Below are 17,075 nucleotides of genomic sequence, written 5' to 3'. Positions count from 1 at the left end.
ATTCAAAATCAACGTGTGCCTTCTTGTCCCACTGTGCAATACAAGGTCAATTTTCTCTATGACTAAATGCACCCTCAGTAAGGATGATTTTGTTTTGTTTGTTGTTTGTTAGATACCACAAGGCTGATCTTTGCACAATATTCTTTACGTCAGTAAGAAAATTTGCTGCTTTTGTGCAAGAATTCTTTATTTTAGCTTCATCAGCACTTTAAGAATGTATTTCATTTTGAAATGCACTATAACATATTAAAACCATCAAAACACATAGAGATCGTGTTATTTGTTTGTACCAAAAATATAAAGGGAAAGTTATAAAACTAGTCCCAGATGTAAAAACCTAGCTAGATCAAACTTTTCCTCCCTGTTGGCTCCACAGGAAAGCACTGCTCTCCTGTCTCAGGATGGGAGAGTGACAGAGCCCAGGCTACCACAGAGAGATGCCTTGCCCCAAAAGAATCCTGATTCTCATACCCTCTCTAACAAGCACGTTAGCAGCAAGACTATAGAGCAATATAGATCATATAGACCTAAAGATATGTCTTATCACAAAAGCTTCTTGTACAAAAAAAGAATGAAAAAAAAAAGCCTTTAAATACAGCTTTTTATAAACAACAGTAGCAAAACCTATTAAATCCCTTCTCTGCAGGAAAATGGTATTTGAACACTTATAAAAAAAGAAAAAATCAACAAACAGCTATCACTTTGATGCCACCTCACCTAGGAAAAAAAAAGTTATTTTAATACATAATCTGTCCAACTCTGACGTCCAAAAAGATAGGTCTGGGTTTTCTAAATGCTCAAAATCCAAGTAAAAAAGTGTTGACTCATTATAATGTATTCCCCTACTTCCTCAGTCCCAAATTCCCTATTAAACTTTTGGCTTTTTATTTTCTCTTTCAGTTCAGGATGGTTTTTTTCCCCCACAAAAGCCTCCAAGCTATTTAATGAAATACAATATCTGTTTTCTGACCCATGCAAATGATGACATCTGTATAACTGTCTTGGTCACTTCCAGAGTGACTGCTCATGGCTTGCAAATAGTACAATGTTATTTCTGCAGCTGCCAGTTCTCGAAAGTTGTCTTGGGTTCCAAAATACACTTTAAGGTCCGATACGATTACCAGATTCAACCTTCAGTTCACACCTGTGTTGCTTCCCATGTGGTGGTAAATGAAGACTTAATCTGAATCTAGCAATGATCCCAAACTTTTGTGCCAACTGCATTGAGTCCCTATAGTTGTGCTACTTCTGCAGAACAGGGAAAAGAAAAACGGGCAAAGCTTAAGTTTGTCACTTCCAAGTCAGCTCTGCTCTAACCCCTGACAGAAAGTGGGGGGGGAAAGGGTTTACAAATACAAATTCAGAAGAACTGAATCTTCACTACAAGTAATTTTTTTGCAGGTATTATCCTGAAGTGCTGGCCTATCTCATATATGTAACATCACACAGAAAACGTTATGAAAGGTATTCTAGTACATTTGTTTTGGAAAGTGTTTACTTTTCTGTACACATTTTATTTCTATTCCAAAGTCTAGAAAGATAAAATCCACTTATGTGCAGGTAAAATGCTTTGAACACACAAAGCACAAGGTAAGTGCTAAGAATGCTGTTACCAGCATGTGGCAGGAAAACCCATACAGGTATAGAGCTCTTAGAGGAAAGGAAAGCATGCAGCCAAGAGCTCCCTCCACGTGGTATATAGCTGCTTGATCACTGGCCTAGGTGGAAGAGACACATTAGTATCCTTATTGCACTTAATGGCTACAGGTGGTTGCTATCAGTCAAGCCTGAACAAGACTCTGACTCATTTCTTTAAGAGAAAAGGAATGCCCCAGTTGGCAGTACACTCCACATGCACAACCGCAATGGTGTGGGAAAGCTGAACCAGTGCCCTGATAATAACTCCATGCAACAACATGTAGTGCTTCAATCATGAAATTTTGGAGGCAAAATGCTTCAGAATTATGGAAGCCAGATTTCCAGAGCAACAGCCACCAGAGTCAATCCCACAAACTTGGCCTCTGGCTGCACCCCAAAACACAGGGCTCTTCTGTAGGCTGCATATATCACGTTTCCAAGACACCCATCATGCTACTGCCTCGTGCAAGGTACAAGATCATTCAACTGAACTTGCAATGGACAATACTGGAATATCAGAGTCAAAGAAACTTTAAAAGTGGAGCTGGAAACACCATATTTGTTTCATGAACTTGGTACTTTACACTATTTATAGCTTTTAGCCACTACATATTTTAACCAGTTGAGTTTCACTTGAACTGTAATAGACATTCCAGGCTCAAATAATTTTCAAGGTCAGATTAATCTTGTTACATGTTCTCTCATCATAAGGTGGCACAAAGTTACACCTGACTTGCAAGATAAACCTAAATAGAGATCTGTTTGCATGCCATGCAGTTCTAGCTAGAATTAATATCATTTACAAAGAAAGAAAAGAAGTCCTTCACAAAGGCAGAGGAATGCCATTAAGGCTAAAACTTTCTAACAAAGTCACTCCCAGTACCCTGATGGCTCTTTTACAGCATCACATCGCAGTAGATTCATGCATTCAAGGAACTTTACCAAAATCTGACCCCAAGACAGCCTGTGTGATTCAGCTATTCACTGGGCAGCTCTGGGTAGATGCTGCACGTCTGTCTTAACCAGCAATCCAAGTCAGGCAAAAACATGCAAATCTTCAAATGTCGGCACTTAAATTTGTACCCACAAGGTCAGTATATACTCCAGCAGCCGGCAGCGACCCTGTATCTCCCTAACCCTATAAACCTCTGATTCTTTCAGAGTCCCAGGGTAGGATTTGAAGCAGGATCATGAAGGTCCTGCTGTTTTGCTAGCACAGTTTGTCCTTGCAGACCAAAGCATGGTTGCAAAGTTCCAGATCTGCACTTGTGACAGAAAAGCAGCTGCAAAATACAGTTGAAAGTTTTGACAATGGCAACTGCAACTGTGGAAAACTATAAAGAGCAGGCAGCCTAATCACTAGACTTGGGAAGAGTTGTCCATTTTGGTGGCCTTTTATTCTTCCCCTTTTTTTGGTTATAATTTTCTAAAGAAAAGAATTGAAGAAGGGGGAGAAACAGGACAGAAAGAAACAGCAAATGAGAAAGACCATCATCTCCCCAAAAGCCTCCATGAATTGACACAACAGAAGCAATGACTTCTTCAGCTTTCTTATGAACTTTTGGAGGTTTAGTGATTTGGGATTTCACAGCAGAAGGTATGTTCACCCTAAGATGTAGGTTCCTAATTGCCACTACTGCAAATGATGGTTTGTTTTGTTTGTTGCTTTGGTGGGCTTGGGGGTTTGCTGCTTTTTTCCTCTTTTTTTTTTTTTTCAGGAAACAGTTTAGTTTAGTTTCTTAATGTTAAGTAATGGATCTGGTATTGGTGTCTGGTCAGGATGCCTACTAATTCTAAGCATGTCTTTTATTTACCTGATTGATAGCGATACTTTCTGGTACATATACGTTTCAGTCCAGGCACTTTTGAAAACATGGGATCATGATACAAGAGGCTATTTAAGTGTGGAGGGGACTTCCTTCTTTTAAGGAGCCATTGCACTCTGCTGGGCTGGCCTCAAGCTGTACAGGTTAACAGCTCTGAATCTGTGATGGCCATTTCTGCTGTACATCACATGTATCTGGATTCAAAACCAGTGCAGAGAGCCAAAAAAACCCCCACCACACTCAGGGGCAGACCCAGCCAGAGTTCAAAATGTCAGCTCCCAACAGGAGAGGATCCAGTGCAAGAGCCTGCCCTGCTGCAGCCCTGTGAAACCAGCAGCGCTGCATAGAGGACAACGTTCCAGCCTAGGAGGTGGAGATAGGGTCTGAGCATAGTTCAAGACTGGGAGATGCTGATCAGAGCCAGCTAAGAGGACAGACCTAAGGGACTTGGTACACGTGACAACTGGCTGTGTGGGCATTGCAGGCCTGCTTGTGAAGTGTGCCCCCCCCAAGCACTGAAACCTTCCACAAGTCCAGGCAAGAGCAGTGGGCAGCACCCTAGGGAGAACTTCATCTCCCAACACACCCACCACTCCCCCAACCAAATATTCTCACCCCGATGCCTTGGACTAAAGCAAATTTCATCTTGACCAGTTACTTTCTCTTGTCCTCAAAGGCAGTTTGCAGACTGACAAACGTCCTCAGTAAAGAGAGTGGAGGGGGATTAACAGCAGCCTTTCAACTTCAGACTTTCAAACCTGCCCACACAGCTGCTGAGGAGCTGAACTACAATTGTTCTGTCCCTTGCTCAGACCTTGTGCAAAATCTTTCTGCAGGGCCAGCTCAACCCTACAAAAATGGGACACCCTAATGAAGATACTGACAGAACCGGACACCATCGCTGAGTGTTGCAAAGAAAATCTGCGTGATTTTACTCTAACAGTTCAGTAAAAATGGCATGAGTAAAAGGAGGCTTCCAAGAAAGTTACCTCCAAACACTCAGGGAGTGCAGCTGAGAGTTTGTGTTAGTTTCATTTTGTTACATAAATCACCATTATTATTCCTTACTTACGATGTTTAAAGAGCAGGCAGATACTTGAAATAAAAGGCTGTGCATGCACAATACCCACATAAATAAATTCCAGTGATCCCCCCAGCACCAGACATGGTGACCTTCCTTGGCCACTGAGCTAAGCCCTCCCTTTTAGGAGGAGTAGGGGAATTTATCACCAACTATACAGTATATTGCAATGGAATGATACAGAAAATAATACTAATTGGAGTCTGAGCTAATTGGAGTTCCTCCACATCATGTTAATCTACTGTTTAACTCGGCAGAAAGTACAGTGAGGAAATAAAAGCTCAATTCACCCAGCCTGAGATCAAAACTGTCATGGCAATATTGGCAGGTTAGACCCTGATTCTTTAAATAGTACATTGCCTTTGTTACACAAAAGTCATTCTTTTATTACATAATAGAGATTATAAATAAATGTAAAGTGTGCATGCAGTCAACTGCATATTATACAAGCAATATCTATGTTAATAATTGTTTCTTTGGCAGGCCAGAATCCAGCTGGACATGCAATATTTACATATCAAAATCCTTGGTGTGTTCAAGTCATATTGGATGCAAGTGAAAATATATATGTATATATATTTACTGTATACACACACACATATATATGTATAAAGGTATATATACACCTCTGCATATATACTGTATACATATATACACATAGGTATATGCTAAAAGTGGATTTCATCTTTTTCTGATTCAGGTGAGGCAGGCCTTGAAACACTAAAAATATCCTGACGGGGTATCTGGAGGGGGTGCTGGGGTGATAAATGAGACGTGGGGGAAGAGATCTGGGGTACGTTCTTTTCAGACAATATTTTTAAAATCTCTGCCACCTGCTTCTCAAGGGCAGCCATCCTACTGCTTAGCAGCTGGATATCTTCTTTGAGTTCATGCTTGACTTCCTGCAACGTGGTTTGTAAGGCCTGCTCAGGAATAGGGTAGAAAGGATACCTAGCATCAGCCTGGATGGGGCTGTGCTCCAGGGGGCTGCGAGTCTCACCAGCTTTATCCAAGCGAAGGTCACTTTTTGTTATTCCACTGTCACAAGAGTCTGTTTTCCTCAGTGGGTTTTTATTTACACCATTCTCTGAGTCAGTGGACTTGGGGTCCTCGGACAGCAACCCCATGGACTCAGCCTTCGTGACATTGTTCCAGTCCTCCTTCTTCTCCTCATGGGTCCCCATTGTGTTCTTCAGTCGAAGCCACCCTTTCCCATTCCCATTTTTCATCCGCATGGGACTGTTTACTTTGAGACATTTTTGGTCTCCATTTCCATTTGGCTTGAGCTCCATCGCATCCCTGTTGTTCTGCTTCACGGCCTCACTGGTTTTCACATAAGCCAGGGATGTCTGGATGGGGGTGATCTGAGACACAGTAACCACATTGGTGCCTGTGATGGAGGCCCCATTCTGCACGCTCCGGCTTTCCACCTGAAGTTGATTCCTTTCTGGGTCGATGTGGGTTGAGCCTTGATTACGCATTTCCTTTTGCTGTTTGAATTTCTGGAAGAGTTTCCGCACGGGGTGATCCACAGGGATGCTCAGCGTCACCTCGTTCTTCTGGCGCAGGCGCTCCTCTTCTTCTTTCTTGACATCACTGATCTTCCGGAAGATGATCTATGGGGGATAAACCCATAACAGATTCAGTACTCAAAGGACATCACATAGGGAAAACACTGGGACAGAGGGAAACAGTACTGAGATAAGAGCCATTTCTCCTTCCTTTCTATCTTCAGTTCTTGCAGTGAATTCAAATGAGGCTGATCAAGACATAGTAACCTCAGATATATGCCACTGCATAGATAGGTTACATATATATACACACATACTTTTTTAAAAGTGTAGATCAAAAGTAGGTTTCACCTTTATTTTTGATGCAGAAGATAGAGCCTTGAAGAACTAAAAATATTCTGACACCAAGAGAAGGAAAGAAACTGAATAAAGAGAAGAAAGCAAACAAGCAAGAACCTAAATAACATGATACCTACCTACCCATTACTCATTCATACCTGCTCCATCGCTGTCTTTAGTACAGCTCAAAAGGAAACACCAATTCAGTGGAAACTACACAGCTGTAAGTTTAATCGACATACATACCCTTCCAGAGACTGGAAAATCCAAATGTGCTCAATATTTTTTAGCTTTGCTTATCACTAGTTTTCTAGGAGTGGCTAGAGGGTGCAATTAGGTTCCCCATGTGCTATGTTGAGTGGCTTCATATAGCAACACAAGCATTTCCTGGAGTGTTTATATGTCTAATATGTGTGGGTGTACTGGAAGCATCATGAAGAAGAACCATAGCAAGGATGTGTGGTTTCAAAACCCAGCAATAACCACTGTTTTTTGACACTATGCCATTTAATACTGCTGTTATTTCACCTTGCAGCATCTCTCGGGCCTCTATAGAAAAAAGGAATGTAAGCCTCAAGCTGTAGAAAGGTCCAGAGAATAAAAACTTTTCTGATGATTTTATGCACATTACTTACATGATTTTTTTGCTTTGTTTTGTTATTGTTTATCCAGTTTTCTTGAATATGAGACTGAGGCAGGATAGGGAAACTCTTGGTCTCTGTGTGAGGAAACTAAAATGAAAAGTAGCGCATGCAAATGCAAATATGGTCTGTGTAGGGACAGTGTTGGTAAGAAAGCCCCTGCAATATGCAAACAAAACTGTGACTGTCAGCTGTAGGTTCTGAAGTATCCACTCGAATATCCATATTTCAGTATCTATTTACTTCTTATAAAAAGGCCTCTCACACCTGCCCATATTTGCAAAGAAGTAATTGCTTTCAAGCCTCAGATCTTCAGAAGTCGGCAAAGGAGTGCCATGATGGCTACAGCTCCTTCTCTGCATGAATCTGGGATGAGCTGGACTTCAAAGCTTCATTAGAGAGCTTTCAAATGCAGTAAATATATACTTGTGTACTGCAGCTGCTTATAATAATTTGGAAAGTTAACATGTTTATTAGAAGCCCAGATTAAAAAAAAAAACCAACAAAACCAATGAGACAGAAACATGGAAGATACTTTCATCTGACTCCTCTGACCTAGATGCAGCAACGCATACACTCATTTGGAAGCTCCCCTTCATTAGCACCTACCCTCATGGAGCAATTCTCTCCCTCAGACAAGCCACTGGGGACAGCAAATAAATGCAAGAGAAGTTGCCCTTGATGCAAAAATAAGTAATTGCATTTAATTGAAGCCAAACTGTCTAAATGAAGATTTGGAAAGTGTGTTGTGTTGTTTGGTCTGTGCCTTTGTTTCCCTGGGGGGCAGTGTGGTACCTCTGGCAGATGATGCAAAACCAAAAGCAATGAGGTACACGGATGTGTCCCAAAGCTGTGTCTCACAGAAGATGGCTGGTTCCTCTGTTGCTCTCCCTGTTGGACTGTGCTGCTCTGCCCTGTGTTGTGCCAGGCCAGAATGACTAGGTCCCTGAAGATGTCTGGTGTGGGAGAAACATCCTTGACCCCATGTTTCACTGCTCTCTGGCCATGACCCTGTTTCACAGCTTGAGCACCCTCCTCTCTGCATCCAGCTTGTGCCTGGCGGGTGGTGGGGAGAGGCAGTTGGGGATGCTGCAAGGCTGGCAGCTGCCTGCAGCCTGGCAGGGACTTGCAGCGCTTCTGTGACCAGTGCAGCACAGAACGTGTGGTTGGAAGAGGGACTTTGAGATCTTCTTGTCCTGCCAGCTGTTTATAAAGACCAGACCGACAAAAAAAAAAACAAACAAAACCCAATCCCCCAAACCAAAATAGCACCAGGTTTTGATTCCTCTCCAAAAACTTGCACTTCACCAAAAACTACCCCATCTCCCTTTTTTGCCCCCACCCTATTCCTGCTCTTTCTTTTCTCCCTTTTCTCCTCTCAGTTCAAAACACCTCCAGCCAAAGGTTATCTCTCTGCATGGAATATAATTACCCATCACAGCTGCTGCTGCCTTCTGTAGAAGAAAAGCCAGGACTTCGCTAATTTGACACTGCCTGTGCCTCAAACTCCTGGAGCGGGCTCTTCTGGAAGCCTGGAAATCACTGTAGGTTTTTTGCCCCAGAACAACTTGGCCAGATGTGACTCAATGAGCAAAGCCTAGTGGCACAGGGGTCTGAACTCAGGCGCTGCCATGCCTCAGCATGGTGCAAATGCTCTGCGGAAGGCTGAACATGTCCCTGCTGTAGGGACAGGCAGTCAAGGTGACAAACAGCATCAGATCTACAGTGCAAATCTGCTCCAGCTAAGTGAGACCATGGCCACAGGAACCTCTCAGTCAAAGGATTTCTCCCCTCTTCATACCCATGCAGTGGAGAAGACACACTCCCAAAGTCCTCCTGTCACCTCCACAGGAGAAGATATTCCTTCAGTCTCTTGTAGGATGCAGGCAGGAGCCTGTCAGAGCTCTTCAATCTATCCTTTCCTTTTTCTCTGCTTGGGTTAGAAAGTGCTACATCCTAGAATGACTGTGGGCAGCTCCTTTGAAGAAGCAAGCTTGCTACACTCTGAATCAGCATGGTAAATGCCCAGGGACTCAGAAATCCAGGTGTTAGCTGGGTGTCAAGAATTCAGGACCGATCTATACTGGTGGAGCTGTATTTCCAAGGGAGCAAAGGTGGGATGATGCAAAGGTCTGTGCCTATGCTCCCCTTGGCTTTCTCATGTAACATGAATGTGTTTACAGTTGTATATATCTTGGTTTTCAGTCTGAAATGCATAACCAAGCAGACCCTCATATCCCAGCTGATACTGTGAGATTACGGCACTTGGGGTCTTGGTCCTCAGTCACCCACTGAACTACTCTGTCACCACAAAGAAACCATTTCACCCCTGTGTCACCCCATGGAGACTGTCCCCTCTTCAGGACACCCACCTCAACCAAGGGAATATATATAAAGAACTGGGAGAAAAAAATAAGATGTGAATTGTAACAGTAACTGTGCATTCAGCACATCTCAAGGGGTAAAGAGCCATACCCTGGTCTCATGGCAAGTGTTAAATTCATTAATGTGATGGAGATTCTGTGATTTCCTTTACAGATGGGATTGTGAAAGACTACCTCATGTGACACAAATCCTGTCTCATGAGACCAGGTTTCTGTTTTTCTTGCTTTTAATGCATTTATTTTGGGAAGGAAAAAGAATGCAGGTGGTGTTAATTGTTGAGCTGGTGAAGGTTAAGTGGAAGTTAACTGATGGCCAGCCCTGGGAACTGAAGTATTTGGGTTATCTACAAGGCAGGCACAGAGGAGACAGCAGCAACTTGAGATTCTCCATTTGATCTTAACCCCAACTTCTTTTCCTCCCCACTGTACCCTGAGGTAACTCGCCACAAGTGTGAATTCAGCCCACCACCACTTCTAAAGAGGGACCTTACCAAAAGTACAGACAATGGGTACATTACTGCTGTAGCAGCTTCTGTGAGGTGTCAGCTTGTATAAGTGAACCCAAAGCCAAGTGCAGACGAGGGCAGCAGCAATGAGAGGTCAGGGAGCCAGCTGAAGGCTGAGACACACAGAAGTTCTCCCATCTCCTACTGAAGTAATCAACAAAGCTGTGGCCTTTCCAGACACTTTGAAATGCACCCCTTGTCTGTTATCTTTTTTGCATCAGTATGTGAAAATCATCCCTCTGTGACTATACTCCCTTCACAAAGTTCTTTCAATAAGAGACTCCTAGGAATGCATGTTAATGGATTAAAGGACTGACAGAAGTCTTGAAGAATTACAGTAAGTTCATAAAAGTGGCAAATATTTGATTAGAGATCATCCTGTCCCATTTCCTAGAGCAACCCATGCTGTTAATGGTGTTCAATACACACCCGTCCCTCACCACAGACATTCACAGAAATGCATAACAAGACGTATACCGAAAGGGCACACAGTTGTCATGGTGATGAATAGAGCAGGTGTGCACTGAGCCATCAACGTAAAGATTTTCACGGTGACTAATAAGCTTTGGGTGCCCAAGCTGTGGCATCCTACAAATGTGGCTGCTGGTCTGGGGATGATGGAGCCCTGCAGAACTGGCCTGTCCTAGCAGAACTAGCCTGGCTCAGCTCATTGGACGTTTCTGCAGCACCAAAAACTGGAACAGAAAGCAAACACAACATTTTAGTCCCCACAGCTACAGACATCTATGTAGGGCACAAGGAGGAGCCCTGTCATAACGCTGGACTGGAGCCACAATCAGTAACCACCAGGTCACACTCACTGCACAGGATAGGCAGATGTGGTGGTGATCACCTCTCAAGAATTTGCTCCAGGGGTAACTATCTTGCCTGTATTAATGTCTTAGTAGAAGCTCCATCTCCCTTCTGGCTACTCTCAATCCAATGGGTTTGCCCAGATTCCTGTATTTTTGTTCCCATTTAATACAGGTACATCCTAGAAGGCACCTTAATACATAGGTCCTTCTATATAGGTCCTTTTTGGAAATATGACAGCTGTCTTCAGTTGCCTTCTTGGCCTGAAATGATTCAAGGCAAATCCTTCCCACAAGCTTAGCTAAAGCTGGCAAATGGAATTTAATGGTTGTGGTGATATAAACAATATCAGACAAATAATACAATCACATATACCTCATTCTGTTCAGAAATAGTGCTAAAGATCCCCCAACAAATACAACTGAAAGTAACAGAAATCTTAATGCATGCTCGGGCTGTACAATATAGAACAAATTTTGTAAAGATATTTGCAAAAAATACTATTAATTTTCACCTCTCAGAGTGCATTGTAGAAAAGTAATTGCCAGTTTTCTTATGCTAATGAGGGAGGTGAATTTGTGTCAGATCCAGGATTTAGACACAGGATACCCCAACCCATGCAGTACTCAGGCAGATGTGCTATTTTCCTGCTTTCAAGAACAATCTACAAAATACATCCAATTTTGAGAGCACAGACACCCAGAAGAGAGTTCACCTACGAAGCCTGTGTCTGCATCTAAATTAATCCTCCAGGACACCTGCACAGTCAAGAGAGGTAAAGGCACTTGGAGGGTGTGAGTCATTTCACCTGCAGCTAGATGTTAAAACAAGTTAGACGAGCTGTATCCAGAAATGCCTGTTTGTCGCCTGTGTCTACACAGGGGGCTTTGTACGTGTTGCTTGGCTGCAGACATCCTCCACATGATGGTGGGTAAGAAGCATCCAAACCCCTGACTACAGCAGTGCAAATATCAGGGTTTGGTGCAGTTAGTGTATGAAGCCTTCCTATAAAGCTTTTCTCTGTGTATGTATGTGTGTGTACTACACCCTTCCACTGATGCTATTTTTATCCCCCCCAACATACTGGGGTATTGCCAGTTCCCAACTGGGATGCACTTCCCACCCAGCCTCAGAGACCAGCCAGTCCTTCCAGATAAACACTTATTTTAAAAGCTGCAGAGGGAGGACGAATGACAACTGCACAGAAGACCATGCCAGGCTGGTGGGTCCAAGTGAGAGCTTGTGAAAAAACAGACATTTTTGCCTGCACAAAGCAATCAGATCAACTACTAATAGGAAAGGCAAAGCCTTCCTGTTCCCTCCATGCTTCTCAGGAAAAGCCTCCAGCAGCTGGTGGGAACTCAGCTGGTCTCTCCATAGCTCCTAGGAAATTGAAGCCCACCTGGGATGGCTTTGGCTGCTCCTGTACAACTACCCTTTTGCACTGCAAATCTCAACCCAATCCCAGATATTGAAGACAGATCCCACTCAGATCTAACACACTGCTGGCACCGTGCATTGCTAAGGACTGTCATCACCAGCAAACCCTTCCTTGGCCTTTGTTTCGATGTGCTCAGGTAAGTCTAGGGTACTTCTGCCCTCAGTCCTTGAGGACTAGTCCTCTCTAGGAGCCGTCAATGTCAAAACAGGGCATATCTGGGACCCTCTTTTTTGATATTCTGAAAACTAGGCCAGTCAAGCCCAATTTCTCACGTGTAATCTTTGATAAACAGCCTTGCTCCAAAGCCAAAATGTTTTTTAATTCTAGGCAGGTCACAGAGAACGTGATTCACTATTAACACTTGATGTTAAAATGTTTTAAAATCTTATTTTTTCAGCTTTTTTTTTAATAACTAAGACTTTAACAAATCTTCCTTTTTATTTACATGAATTTTATTTACATGAATGTGCTCATATTTAAAATTATAAACTATTGGAAGACCAGACAGAAATTAATAAATGAAAAGATTGCCTCACACAAGCCTTTCTGTGTGCAATTAAGCAAAATTGAAGCCATGGTGCCTGGGCTAGAAGAGCTGTGAAATGCAGTTCAGTGAAGGGCCATGGGATACCTGTATTTGTCTTTCATCTGAAAGTCCAGCCCGTTAGTATCATGGTGAGCTAGAGAAACCCAAACTGCTGGTGTTAATGCAAACCTTCCTTTGGGATGGATGGATATAAGAAGCTGCTGCCACACACTGTGGATGGACTCACTGTGTCTGGACTTGGTTCCCTGTCTTGAAAACCTGTTTTCATTTCAGGTTTACTGCCCTTCCAAACCAGAAAGGGTGACGGCAACGTCCCTCACAAGATGCACTTCCAGCCCTTAACCCCAAGGGAGAGTTTGGAGTAATGCCTCCTCCTAGGTCAGGGCATGGCAAGGAGGTAGGAGCAGACAACTAGGATTGGAAGACCAAGCCAGCAAGACCAGCAAACACCAGCAAAGGGCCAGCAAGGAGCATTGGTTCAAACCCAGCTTCTGTTAACAGCTCATGCATGACAGCAGCCTCCGATCACAGTGTCCTGCACTGGCAGGAATCTCTGCAACTGAGAAGCATGGTCAGAAACCCTCTACCCAATATGACAGTGACAAGAAACCTGGCAGAAACAGAAAGGAACTGAAAGCACAAAAAAGACTGAAGCCAAGGTGCCTCTTTCCAAATGCAAACTGCATTTAGGCTGCTTCACCTAATATACTCTTGTAAATCTCCACATCCTCTTAGCTCACTTCATTAATCTGAACTAAGAATGCACAATAGATGACCTGAAACGATGGCTTTATTGTTCTTCTGCTCTGTACACTCCTCAGATAAACTTCCTTTGATGTGAAATTCAGCCTCAAAAACAAATTGTTCTAACAACTGCTTTAATTACTCTCCAGTAAATTCTCTTTAATCTTCCTGTCCCAGGAACCTTTTTCTGTTAAACCATTCCTCCATCTGTGTGTGAGAAAGGAATCGCTGTCCTTGGCTGTGCAGTGAAAATGACTGATTGCTGAGCAATTAATTCATCTCTGGGATAGGAATGTTTCACTAAACAGTCTTTCATGCTGGATTTTGGAGAAAAAGAAGATTTTTGTAGGTTAGTCTGCTGACTGGTTGAAAGAAACAGTAAATAACAGTCTTACTGCAAATTTCCATTGATCCTGACTTCACAGACACAGTAGCATGCAAAAGCAAAAGCTTGCTACCAAGCACATTTTAATTTTGCTTTGGAGAAACTGTATTCATGTAGTTTCCTCCTAAGCAATTACAGAATTGACTTGTAAGCGATGTGGAGATTTCCAATCCAAGTAACAAAGTCATTTCAAGGAAAGTAGAATTAAGTTCATGATGTTGAAAAAGCCCTTTTAAGGGAGATTTAATGGCATTTTATTTGCAAGAAAGGAGTTAATCCTTTCATCATTACTTAATAAAGATCTGTGTTCCCCAAATTGCTCATCTAAAGAAAGAAGGGGGCATGTAGGGAGGGAGAGACCCTTCAGAAGAACCCAACAACAATCAATAACTGATTTCACAGAGCCCAGAACTTCCATCACAGAATCACAGAATCCCAGGGGTTGGAAGGGACCTCAAAAGATCATCTAGTCCAACCCCCCTGACAGAGCAGGGTAACCTAGAGTACATCACACAGGAACTTGTCCAGGTGGGCCTTGAATATCTCCAATGTAGGAGACTCCACAAACCCCCTGGGCAACCTGTTCCAGTGCTCTGTCACTCTCACAGTAAAGAAATTTTTCCTGATGTTCACATGGAACCTCCTATGCTCCAGTTTACCTTCTTAAGCTTGCTCTGTGTTTTAGAAATTGGTTACTGTAGGTCAAATTTTAATCTGGTTCCATTTGTGTTTGCAATCAATCTGCACAGCACTCAACTACTCTTGCAGGGAGACATCTGTGCATGCTGACAGTCAATTAGGCTGATCTGCATTTGTGAACAAGCATGCATATAAAGAAGAGAGTGGTTGAAAGTTTGCCCCATCTACTTCATACTTAGTATGGATCTGAAAGCATTCTGGTTTAGTTTAAATCATGTCTGAAGAAGAAAGAGAAGGGAAGCAGGCAGAGATCCAAGTCACATTTGTCACATCCCAAGAGCATCATGGCCCAACACAGAACCAGGCTGGGATTCAGGAGAATGAATTATTTTGCTGGCCTGACCTTTGGCCGAGTGCAAATCATACTGTGTCTTTACGTCTCCATCTCTCCCTGTGTAAGACAGGATAATAACACTGCCCTAATTTCTCAAATTAATAGGAAATCTCTATCATTGTTAACTATTTACAACCAAGGGACTAGGATCCATGGCTGATAGCAGAGACAGGTCACTGGTTTATCCTGTTGCCAAAATCAAGAAAGTTTATTAAAAAAGCAGCCATAAAGAAAATACACATAGGTGTTCTCAGGATTTGAACTCAAGATTAAAGGCCTAAGGCACTGCTGCACCTCTAGGGCAACGCACAAGGGATGTAAAATGCTACACAAAGTCCTTTCCTGATGCTCTAATACATCAGTCAAACCTTGATTAAGGGTAGCATTGACACCTACCTTTCAAGAAAGGATCAGTCAAACAGCTCAGCTTGAGTGATAGGCACTGATTTCTCAAATGCTGTGATTACATGTTTAACTAACTATGTGCGGAGCTAAGGAGTCAGGTTTCTCAAAGAAATGCCAAAGCCTCTTACTCTATTTGCACAATTGCACACATTTACACCAATCACAAGAGCAATTTTTGAGAGCAGCTCAGTCTCCTGACTCAGAAGCTCTTCTGTTCTTCCAGTTGCACAGGCCTGAGCACCTCCTGCCCATACATTCAGTACTTACAGATGCCTCCCTCTTTTTGTACCTCAGGGGAAAACAATGCATGGATTTTCTGCTGCTGCCAGCTTAGCTGTTAGATGCCCGTTGGGCTCTGTATTTCTGTGTTTCTTCTTGGAAAGGGATGCTGAAAGAGGACACTGTGCATCTTTGGAAGTGGGGAGACTTGCCATGGTTTTTAAACAAGATTCTGGAATTGAAACTTACCACTTCTTTTGCTGCTTTGCCTTCACGATTTTCTTTTTATTTTGCTTTAACAAAACAGCAGATGCTTTACTACGTGTCTTACCATGCAGAATGGCCAGATTCAGTATAGTATTTCTCCAATACTATCAAAGACAGCAAAACACACTTGCCACATACAAAATTATTTAAAACAATAAACCAGAAAGGCTACTTCATTTATGAATTCAAGGTATTTTTCAACCAGGGTCTATTGCTTGTTGGCCAAGTTTAGGGTCAGTCCATTGCAGAGAAGAGTATTAGTCTTTGTGGCCTCAGGAGAGACTGAACTGTGGACCGTGATCCAAAGAGATACAATCCCTCCCACGTGGCTTCTGTCATAACTGGGGGCAATGAAAGCTAGCTTTAGGGTTGATAGAAACAAAATCCTCTTCAGGACCCTAAATCCTACACTGGACTCAATACAAAGACTAAATTGGACCCAGAAGCTGAAATTCTTTCTTGAATCAAAACCTAATTTGTTTTCTGTACACAATACAGAGATGGCTAAGCAATGGGAAACTGAGCAGAGAGCAATGGGAACTGTTGCAGCCTAACTATTACAGAGTAGTGTCTCATTGGGACCCTTTTTCCCCCTCACTGGTTGTTTGTCCACTTTGGGATTTAAACTCACACATTCCTTTTACTCTGTAACAGCTCTCCCATGTAAACAAGTCTAGCCTGGGTTGGTCATCTGGTAGGTGAGCAAAAGAAAAGTTTCCTCCTGCTTACTGCCTCCTTCTACCAATCTCTCCTTCTTGCAGATGTACTCTTGATGAAGATCATCATGTATTCATCTACCCTTCGCCTTTTCTTCCTTACAGATGAAGTTATTAGAGGGAGCAAAGGGCTTCCAGATTTCTCATACTTCTTTGCCTGGCACTAAGGCAGAGAGGAGAGCAGATTTCTAACACTCTCACTGGACTTTCTTTCCTTGATCTTACAGATGTTTCTTCCTCTGTATAGCACAGAGCTCTTGAAAGAAGGGAAGCTGAGGTACCAGCAGAGACCATGGTAGATTTCCAGACCCTGGAAAAGAGAAGCCCTGCAGAAGGCTAAAAAGCCAAGCTCAATAGACCCAAGATCTTTCATTGGATAGAATCATAGAATCATAGAATAGTTAGGGTTGGAAAGGACCTTAAGATCATCTAGTTCCAACCCCCCTGCCATGGGCAGGGACACCTCCCACTAAACCATGTCACCCAAGACTCCATCCAACCTGGCCTTTAACACTGCCAGGGATGGAGCATTCACAACTTCCCTGGACAACCCATTCCAGTACTTCACCACCCTTACAG

General features: G+C 42.9%; 1 protein-coding gene across 1 annotated transcript in view; it reads right to left on the bottom strand.

Annotated features, from left to right (window-relative positions):
• Positions 1–4,304: 4,304 nt before the first annotated feature.
• Positions 4,305–17,075, bottom strand: part of KCNH5 (potassium voltage-gated channel subfamily H member 5) — a 159,186-nt gene continuing 146,415 nt past the window's right edge. Inside the window, exon 11 of the mRNA XM_061464210.1 lies at positions 4,305–6,161. Coding sequence (XP_061320194.1) covers positions 5,214–6,161 — 948 coding nt within the window. The 3' untranslated portion in view covers positions 4,305–5,213. The remainder of the gene's footprint in view (positions 6,162–17,075) is intronic.

Source organism: Pezoporus flaviventris, unplaced genomic scaffold (assembly GCF_033815535.1).
Source record: "Pezoporus flaviventris isolate CSIRO_AGI_PZ_B2104156 unplaced genomic scaffold, CSIRO_AGI_Pfla_v1 ptg000036l, whole genome shotgun sequence".
Taxonomy (NCBI): Eukaryota; Metazoa; Chordata; class Aves; order Psittaciformes; family Psittacidae; genus Pezoporus; species Pezoporus flaviventris.
Note: the sequence above shows the minus strand (reverse complement) of the source record. Positions and strands in the feature narration are given on the sequence as shown.